The sequence below is a fragment of the Mastomys coucha genome, unplaced genomic scaffold (assembly GCF_008632895.1).
Source record: "Mastomys coucha isolate ucsf_1 unplaced genomic scaffold, UCSF_Mcou_1 pScaffold1, whole genome shotgun sequence".
In the NCBI taxonomy this organism is placed as follows: domain Eukaryota; kingdom Metazoa; phylum Chordata; class Mammalia; order Rodentia; family Muridae; genus Mastomys; species Mastomys coucha.
In genome coordinates, this window is record NW_022196891.1 from 85,934,794 (window position 1) to 85,945,485 (window position 10,692).

A 10,692-nucleotide genomic window follows, 5' to 3' on the forward strand; every position below is an offset into this window, starting at 1 on the left:
GGGAGGGGGAAGGAGGAGACAGATAAGCCCTCAGCGTCTGATTTTTTGTCTTGCAGACACAGACCTCAAGCCAAGTACTGTGTATGAATATAGGGTGTCTGCACGGAACAGCTACGGGCGAGGACTCAGCCAGTCTGTGAGAGCCAGCACAAGAGAAGATGTGCCTGAAGGTGTCAAGGCCCCTAGATGGGCCAGGACGGGCAATCAAGAAGATGTTATTTTCTTACAGTGGAAGGAGCCCATGCAGTCAAATGGTATTGAGCTACTACAAAAGTAGAATTTCCAGCTTTGTAAATGCCTACAGTTTGGAAATGGGTGTATTGCGCATTGACATGCCTCCATTCAGTGAGAAATAAAAGAAAACCACTCATGTCTGCTCATTGCTCATTGTTTTGAGACAAAACAAATAACAATGCTAAAAGTAATCATTCAAAACCTCCCAGATCATGGCACCTCCCAGAGCTGCTTTCAAGTGAGCAGATTATAGTTGAATATATCTAACTGTCCTATCATTGAAAGTAAATCCTTCTAGTTACAGAGAGAAACATTAAAAAAAAAAAACTCTGTTTTGCAATTCCTTTTCCCTCTGGTAGTTTAATTGCGGGCTACTTGATCAGGCAAACAAACAAACAAAACATGCTATATTTTAAAACGCTACAGTATTCCATTTCTGTAAAAATTCTATGACAGGGCTGCTGAGACAGCTCCGTAGTTCGAGGACGTGCTCCACCCTGGGACCTGCATGGTAGCAGCTCCACCATGCCTAGCTACCTGAGTTTGATCCCTGGGGACCTGCATGGTAGCACAGAAATGACTCTATAAAGTTGTCCTCTGACCTCTACACCAATGCATGTACAGATGCATATATACATATGCATGTCCATAAAGAAATGTAATTGGGAAAAATCTATGACATACATGTTGTTTGACACTTAAAATGGCATAACACACAACAGCGCCGTTCTGTCCTCCAGGCCCTATCAGTCACTATATCCTTCTTCGAGACGGAAAGGAGCGCTTTCGGGGAACAGCGCTGAGTTTCACAGACGCGCAGGGAATTCAGCCACTCCAGGAATATGCGTACCAGCTGAAGGCTTGCACAATTGCCGGCTGTGCCATCAGTAGCAAGGTGAGAAGAACTCACCTAATTGTGGGAAGAGGAAGAGCCCAGGGTGAGGGCTACGTGAACGAACATCTTGGTTATGAATTTTCTTTTCCCAAGGCCAGAAAACCACGTCTTCTTCGGAGCGGTACTGAGGAGAGTGTGTGTCATTGCGTGTTGATGCTTACATCCGAGAGGAGAGCGTCTCACAGAGACTTACCGGATATCAGTGCTTCATTAAGACCAGTAAACTCTTAATTATCAGTGACTCTTTCCCATTAATTATCTCTGGGCAGTTGATGTGGTAATTCCCCAGTCGGTCTCATGATGAGGGTTGGTGTCAATGCAAGCAAACAGTTAATGCCCAATAAATGTTCATATTAGTACCAGGTCTTTACATCCTAAGTACACAGAGTTCATACAGCATGAGAAGAAATTTGGGGGTAAAAAAAAAAGAGAGAAATCCAATTTTAAAGAAACCAAGAGCTAGCATCAAGTGATAGTGGCAACTTTGAGAGGTCCTTGGTGACAATGGTTCTGCTCTGGCCCAGAGATAATGACCTCCTTCCTCAGGCCACAGAGCATATCATCACACTAACGGGACCAGATGAGCCACCATGATGCAGGTTATTCTGAGACCACCCCTCGAGTTCCATTGCTTTTACACATGCCCGTGGACCTTTCTGTTTTCCCCCACTACCTGTGTGGCCATCCAGCCTTATGCTTCTCAGATTCCAGAACACCGAGGCAGAAATAGTAATGTCTTTAGATGCCTCTCAGTCACAGGTACTTCGTCATAGTGGTAGGAGATGGAATAGCACAGGAGCAATCTACAAAGCTGTAAAATGTCTGAAACGACTCATCGGTTTATAATGTTTTAGTGCCAGGAAAATGTTAGTGATCCCCCCAAAAATACACAGGAGCCAATCCGGTGCAACTCACAGCAGGGTCTTTATTCTGTTCGAGCTAGCTTGAGCCCCACCACAAGGAACCTCCATCATGCAGGATGGGTTTGGTGGAGAGAGGAGCCCTGAATGGCTATCAGGGCCAGGCTTTCTAGTAAGCGGCAAGCAGGGAGTACGTGGGCAAGCATCTAATTAGAAAACTACTGTGGCCTTTAACATAACTGGCTGGTGCTGGGAGTCATATCATAAACTTAATTTTTGCTCCCCTCTGTATTGGTGGTGGTCACTAGGCAAGGGGTGGGTTTATAACCTAGGGTGCAGGTTTGTTAGGGAAATAACCTGGAGATGCTGGTCTTGTTGGAGATTAGCCAAGAGGCTGGAGCTAGGCTCCCCTGTTGTTGAGGAGTAACTTGGAACCAGCCTGTTCATTTACCTGAGTTCGAACTTAGGTCAGGTTCTCTAAAATGGAGTCTGAACTTAAGAGATTTGGCCTCTCGTCATCATGTCATTAAACTTTGCTCTCACTTAGAAAAACCAATGTATGAGCATGCCGTGTGGATAAGTGACCTCAACCTTCATTAGCAGCCTTGCTACCGAATAATAATAAAGGCCCAGATTTAGGTTCCTGGGGTCATAACGAGAGTCTGGGAATGGAGTCAGTTGGTAAAATGCTTGCCTAGCTTGCACAGAGCCCTGACTCAGTCCTCAGCTTGGCACTGCCGAAACCAGGTAGGTGTGTGCTGCCATCCCAGCCTTCTGAGGGAGAGGCAGGAGAACCAGGAGTTCAAGTCATTTTTAACGACAGTAACTTTAGGGCCAGCTACGTAATAGCACCTCAAAAAAATAGCCAAGATAAAAACAAGATGCAGGTGACACAGTATGCAGGATTTGATGTGAAGTCTGTACAGAAGGTACAACTGTGTCCAACCTGCATCTCATGTTCATATACACCCCTGAAGTTGCTGTGACTGAGCTCCAAGGCTAAACTACGATCTACTTAAAACATTGTGAAGTTTTTTGGCAATTCTTTTTCCGTGTTTCTCAAGCACAAACTTTGTAGACGGCAGTGTCGCGTCCCAATGTCAAAAGGTTGGATGCCCAGAGAAGAAAGGAAAGTGTTGTGTTTATTTTTTAAGGCTTGTGGCTTCAGCTATTTGTTGGTTCAGTTGCTGTGGCCCAGGCAGAAACAAAGACATTGAAACAGTAAGATTATCTTCAAGCCTCTCAGACCTATTTAAGAAACAGAGCAGATAGCAGAGAGGTAGACCAGATCTCGTTTGTCATTGTAAATGAAAAAAAATGCTGCATGCTAGAACAGGAGATGGGCTGGCTAGAAAGATCTGTGCAGGGAGTTACACAGTAAGTTTAGATGTGATCAGCAAAGGCACTAGGGAGAAACAGGAGCAGAGTGCCTGGTGGTGAATGACAGAGACTGCCTCAGAATGGAGAAGAAAGGAAACTCCAAAAAAGAGACGAAGAAGAAACCAAGAGTTACGCGGGGGAAATTAATCAAGTGCCGTTTCACAGAAGCCATCTTTATAGGAAGCAGCCTGGGAGACACCCTGGCCGACAGAATGGCTCTAAAGCTAATCGTCGGGTCAAAACTTAGGGAGTGCGGGCTCTACACACACTTGCAAGAGCCACGCAACACTCTGAGTCCAACTCATCAGCCACCACACACTTGGGCAGTTTTGTTCAACAGGGTCACGGTGATAACCAAACCCTCCACCAAGCTGACAGATGGCAGCTGATTGGCTCAATGAAAGTTATGGTCTGAACAGTCTTGAACAATTCTGTATTTGTGCATAACAGGGCCTGGGTCGACCAGATGCCAGAACAATTGGTTAAGCCATGAAATCAGGTTCATCCTAGGGGAAACATATCCCCAATAGCAAGTGCTGATGGTTCTGGATAAACATATTTTTTACATCCATTTTTTGATTCATACTTTGACACCATCGCCTCAGCAACTGGCTGATTTTTCTTTTCTTCTCACTAGGTTTGGTTCTCCTTCTAGAACATTGGTGTAGATAGTATGCAGCCATCTCAGGAAGAATACAGGGAAGTCTGCCCTTTATGCTGCTTAAAGCCTGCTCTTTGCAAGCAAGTTCAGACGTAGCTTTTGCTCCATATTTACTGATGCTTAACTTTACAAAATCAGGCTGTTAAAATGCAAAGACACTGATGGGCCATATGGAAGACAGTTCTCCAGGAAGACAGTCTGCCAGGCGGGTTGCACTTGTTTAAACTGAGAGCTGCACTCTGCCTTCAAAATTGTTGTCGGACCTGTTGTGATAAATAGTAGTTGGAGACTTATGTAATGTATTCAAGGTCAGATTTCATTGTTTAAATAGGATGAGAGGGGAGGAATGGAAAGTGGGGAGGGACTGCTTCTCCCAGCCTTTGCTAATGACATGCCAGCCAGATAGCAAGGCTCTAAAACAAAAGCGACATTTTCATTGAACAGGATTCCTCCTGGACAATGGCAATAAATGACCCTTTAATTTCTGTGCTCACAGGTAGTCGCTGACACCACCGGAGGAATCCCTGAGAGTGTCCCACCACCAAACATCACAGCCCGGAGCTCAGAGACTCTGCACCTCAGCTGGAGTGTCCCCAAGAAAATGAAAGACACCATTAAAGAGTACCAGCTCTGGCTGGATGGGAAAGGGCTCATCTACACTGACACAAGTGACAGGAGGCAGCATACGGTTACAGGTGACAAAAACGGGAAATCTTCTGGAGGAGGTTGTCATTGCAGTGGGGCTGGGGAGAGTCTCCCAGGGGGTGTGTGCTTGATATATGAGGTCACTCTGAAAGGACACATTCTCTTGACATATGGTCAGGTCCCACTTATCCATGCTAATCGAAGAACCCACACTGGCAGCGATAAGCCACAGCAGCAGAGAACTTCAGAAATAATTTACATTTGGCTTTGATGTGCAGTGTGTGGAGAAGGGGCTTGTGTTGGGATTAACTTTTATTTTGTTTTTTTTTTAAACAAATAGTACGATGCGTTTTCATTCCTCAGGGACATGGTCACAGATAATGGGACGGAGGCAGCCAAGTGAGGATGAGGAAGTAGAAGCAAGCCAGCTCGTAGAGGCATACCTAGCACTCACTCATTGACAGTTCCTGCTTGGAACTTCTTGTCATTATTACTTCTGTTAATTAATAGCGATTGTATTCTTTTCGACTATGTATAATATTGTCATCGTTATTTACAATAGTGCAGCGCAGAAGCAAAATGTTAGCTCAACCTGCATGGCGATCATAATAACTATTAATGCGTGGAGCTTGAATATTTTATTTGAAGAGAAAAATGCGTTTTCTTACAGCTTTGTTTAATTTAATCATGGACGTCATACCACCTAGTAATTTAATACTTCTTTTTGTCTTTTTTTTTCTTTTTCTTTTGCCTCCTTCACTGGCAAATGTAGTCTGTGGGGGAGCAGGGACCTGACCTCTCTGTTAGGTACTACACTGCTAATACCTAAACTCATCGTTAGCAGACCAAAAGGAGCTGAGTGAATTGAGAATAAATAGAATAAGCTAAGTGGTCTCAAACGCCAGTGTGCACCAATTCGTTCTCGTCTCAAACCCAAGAGGGTGGAGATGATTCTTAGCTCTGTTTTACTGGGGGAAGAAAAACCAAAACCTTTTGGAGACGAAGTCATCTAGTTTATTCTTGAGGTTCATCGAGTCACTACCAACACACCTCGAAGTTGAGATTCGGAGACCAGGATTTTCCAAACTGTCACTATTTCTCCACGTCTTCCTGAGAATTCCCAAAGCGATGACCTCTTCCTGCTCAGCTCTGCGCTTTCAAAAAGCATTCATCGGACAGATAACAAAACTTTCAAAAAAACACAGAAATGTCTCGAAAGATGTGCCTGCCTTTTCGGGAGCCAAAGTGTATGCTGTACCCACGGAAAAGTGACTCCACGCATAGCACTTTGTTTGAAAGCTCCATGATTCTCTGCCATCTAAGCAAGCCTTGACTGACAGGATCACAGGTGTCTTTACAGATGTCCCATAGGTCCTACGAAGACACTTAGCATGTGCTTGCATGCCTGCACATCTTACTCCACATCTGGAGATCGTGAGCTGACTTGAGATAGCATGGGGAAGGAGCGATTTCATCAGCTCAATGGTCTGGCTGGTTTCTTACGTCTTATTTCATTTGAAGTAAAATAAGCCCAAGTGATGAACTAGAGTATTGTTTTATGTAGTAAACCTCACCTTTATTGATGGCTGCCTCGTCTTACAGAATAGTTGCATTCTGACACGTATGCTCCTCACCACATTCCTGTGAGGGAAGTTTATAGCATCCTTGCTTAAAAGATGAACAAAACTCAGGGTGTTCACAGCGTTTTCTAAATCCATCTGTAAAGAAATCAGGATGGTGTTTGTGTGTTTGTGTGTGTGTGTGTGTCTGTGTGTCTATGTGTCTGTGTGTATTTGTGTACACATGTGCATATACAGACATGTGTGTGTGTGGTGTTTGTGTGTGAGTGTGTGTGTATGTGTATGTGTGTGGTGTGTGTCTGTGTGTGTGTTTGTACACACATGTGCATATACAGACGTGTGTGTGTGGTGTGTGTGTGTGTGTGAGTGTGTGTGTATGTGTATGTGTGTGGTGTGTGTCTGTGTGTGTGTTTGTACACACATGTGCATATACATACATGTATTTGTGTGTGTGTGTGTGTGTGTGTGTGTGCCTACTGCTACCCAATGGCTATCATCTTGATAATACATAAAGCTTTTTAAATAATATTGTGCGGGCTGGGGAGATGGTTCAGACTGTGAAGGGAGCGCTATGCAAGTGTTTATATTAAAAACAAAGCAGACAGTTGCTGAGGTGGTATGCATCTGTAATCCTAGCACTGGCTTAGGGGGGAGTGAGCAGGGAGCCAGGAGGAGTCCTAGTGCTCACTGACCAGCCGACGTAGCCAAATCAGTCAGCGCCAGGTTCAGTGAAAGATCCAAAATAAAGTGGAGAGCAATAGAGCAAGATGCCTGCTGTTGACCTCTGACCTCCACAAACACAGGCACTGGCACACTCACTCCTCACAGAGATCAATTAACAAACCAGTTAATTAGCGTTGTGTGCTCTAAGAGGTCCTCGTCAGAGGGAAGGCTGCCAGGTAAAGGTATGATGGCGTGGACCAGCACAGGGTGCAGAGCTGGCAATGTAGAGGACTTGGAGTGTTGTAACTGAATGTGAGTTAAGCGCACCCCCAAAATCAGTTAAAGCCACCTAAAGCCGTGTACCGGTTCACACTGGTGAGCTGAGAGACAAAGCTGAAGAGCCGTGGCCCAGTGTTCTCTATCTTCTTAGGTCGCCTGGCCGCGAATTGTTGCCAGGTGGACTGGTTTGCATCAGAGACTGACTCTGAGATGCCAGCAAACCAAATTCAATTATAATGTACAGAGCCACTGGATGGAGGCCTCATTAATTATAAAACAATTGCAAAGTCCTCTCTTTAAATCCCGCCGCTCCTCTGGTCCTTCCCTTCACTGCCATTCCCAATCAATATCTTCACGTCAAAGAGGAATTTATGTACTCACGGCGGTGCCAGAGGTCCTTGCGTTAGGCTCGGGATTATAAAGTTTTCCTATATAAGTTAAACTTTTACAAAACTCATAAAGTGAAAATAATTCTTGAGAGGTCTTATATTTCTTTTACTGTTTTTTTGAGATTATTTTTCCTACGTGGGTCTATATTTGCCTCATTTATACCTTTTCTCTGCCCACTGCAATATCTCCCATCTCCCCAACCTCCTCCTCATATTTGTCTTTCGTTACTATTTTGACATACATGTGTGTACACATACGTATAGATGACTACCACCTGCTGAATTCATTCACTGTCGCTCAGACTCGGATGTCTTTGGGGCTGACTACATGGATAACCTATCAGGAATTTCCCCGAGGAAATCTGATTTTCTGTCTCTCTGTAACCATTAATCGCCCGCAGCTCCTCGTCTATGGACTGGGCCTTATGAGATCTCCCCCGTCCACACTGGGAAGTCAGAGGACAGTCAATTGGGGTTTTTATTGCGCAGGTGCTGCTTAGGTGGGTGACCATATTGTTGAGATTTTATGGGTGCGGATTCTTTCATGTGCGTGGAAGGCATTATCCTGCCACAGACATTCTGGTGATCTGGCTCTTACAGACCTTCTGTCCCGTTTTTTTTTAACGATATGCCCTAGTGTTGAGTGGAGATGCATCTAATAGGGTTGGGCACCCACAGTCAGTTGTTCTTCTTCACAGTTCGACCAGTGATGGGTTGCTGTGATAGTGTCCAGGGTCATCTGGTCCATTGTCTGCCTTAAACTTCACCTGGGCAGTAAAGCCCCAAAGAGAAGGAATTCAACGCTTGCTACATGCAGTTCCTGTGGAGCGGGCGTGATGCCAGGCATGAGCGTCTCTAAGCCCAGGATCTCCACAGTGCGGTATGCTTTCCCTGCCATGGAACACCAGGTCCATGCCCAACTGACCGACAAAATGCCTGGCAGACACATTTATGATGAGATGCTGCTGAATTCATGGAAAGAAGGAAAAGATTAGAATTTGCTCCCCAGACTGTCGTGGCTCTTTGCTGAGAGGCCTGAAATACGCGTTGAGATTTGTCTTCATTTCCAGACCCTGGTATTCCTTAAGCAGCAGGGCTCTAATGAAGTTGTAGCGCTAGCCTTCCTGGAGCCTGAAGGATCATGGTCCTGGGGATGGCAGAAGGGACTGCCAGCACCTTGGCGCAGCCATGTTGTCTCCATGCTTACTTTTAATTACCTCAAAGCCTCGGAAACATGATCCTGTAAATGCTTTGTGGGAATAGTGGCAGAGGCCCTCATCACGCGAAACCCATAAATTGCTTATAATCCTCTCAAGATGTTTTTTTTTTCAAAAAAGCATTAAGTAATTGAAGACAGGAAGTCCGAAGTTAATTATTTAGAGGTGTTATCAATGCTTTAAGTAAACTGGAGGCACTGTCTGCTATCTCCACACACCAAGCCCCACGGGACTCGGGAGATAGCAGCTCCCTTCAGCTCATATTCACTAATGCAAACAGCACATGGTAGCTCATCAGTAGAGACCGTCCCAGATCCTTGGTGACTGAATTCATCCACTGTTCTGTCTTGCACACATTTGGACGGCAGCAGTGGTGTTTGTAGCCTGCCTGTGTCTTAGGGATAGAGGGGAGGGGAAAGGATTACCTCATGGCTGAGTCCACTGAGAAGACTGAATGAATGGATCGCATCTTGTTTAGCAGTGGGTGTGATAGGGCCCACGTGTCTGGGGAAACTGTTGCCAAATGGCTAACGTATGGGCGGCTGATCATTTCCAAGCAGTCAGAAAGCACACCCAGCCATTAAGTAGTGAAGAGAAGTCGATATGCCTTCTCTCATCTGCTTCAGAGTTATTGAAAGCCTTTTGTGCTAGATAACAGAAACCCTAGATAATCAGTTTACAGCAGAAAGTGAAATGTTAACATTATGCTGAAGCCGATATTACACGCATCACTTTTGAAGAAGAGAAAATGTAGTTTAAACATCCATATGACAAAATGTGGGACATCTTTGTGAAGGGTCTAGGTAACTTTAGATGACTCCATTTTGCTTTCACAGTATTTATAATGTTTTAGTGGACTGGGAGATGGCTCAGAAGATAAAGTGCTTGTCTCACAAGCACAAGGACCTGAGTTCGAATCCCCAGGACCCACATAAACCTGGGCATGGTAGCATATACCTATAATCCCAGTGCTCCTGTATACAGCGAGATGGGAGAGAGAATGAAGAAGGCTTGGAAGCTCAATACCAACTAGGCTGGTGCTGGGTAGCAGTGAACATCAAAAGACCTGGCCTCAAACAAGGTTAAAGGTAACGATTGACACTCAAGGTTGTCCTTTGACCTCCACACGTGTGCTGTGGCCACACACATACACACAAACACGTGCACGAATACACCCACACTTGTGCACAAATACACACACATATAAATACACACAAATGCACACACATATACACACATAATGCACTAAAACACACACATAACATGCACATACATGTGCGCACACACATATATGTGCACAAATACACACACAGAGATGCACGCACACAACAGGGAGGAGGAGAATCAAATAAATAACTTTTTTTTTTGTTTATGTCTCAACTAGTTGGTAATCTTTATAAGGACAGAGAAAAGAGCTTCCTGTTACCTGTTTGTCCTACGTTCACAGTAATTCACATATTAAAAATATTCTTTTTTAAATAAAGGTTCTCATGTATCCAGCCCAAGTTGGCCTCAAAATTGCTGCATGATCACAGCTAGCCTTGGACTTCTGATCCTCCTGGCTCACCTCCCCAGCGCTGGGGTTCTAGAAGTACCTACCATGCTGAGCAAGCATGCAGGAGCTACATCTACAACCCCCAAACCATTTCTTGAATAAGTAAATATTGAATAGAAAACTACAATGCCTAAAAGCTTCTATCTGTTTTCATTGTACATAAAAGTCCCACCGTCAAAAACATTGGAATCTAAGGCAGGAGAGGTTACACAATCTGCAAGACCCGCTACAAAGTGAAACTTCAGGCCTCCCCGTTCAAAAACCATTGAGGAGCCGGGCGGTGGTGGCGCACGCCTTTAATCCCAGCACTTGGGAGGCAGAGGCAGGCGGATTT

The 10,692-nt window shown here is 44.8% G+C and overlaps 1 protein-coding gene across 1 annotated transcript in view; it reads left to right on the top strand.

The window, feature by feature from the left end:
- The window catches only part of Ush2a (usherin), a 689,504-nt gene that overhangs the window by 538,495 nt on the left and 140,317 nt on the right, over window positions 1-10,692 (top strand). Inside the window, 3 exon segments of the mRNA XM_031338301.1 lie at window positions 57-254; window positions 975-1,129; window positions 4,527-4,725. Of these exon segments, the coding sequence (XP_031194161.1) occupies window positions 57-254; window positions 975-1,129; window positions 4,527-4,725 (552 nt within the window).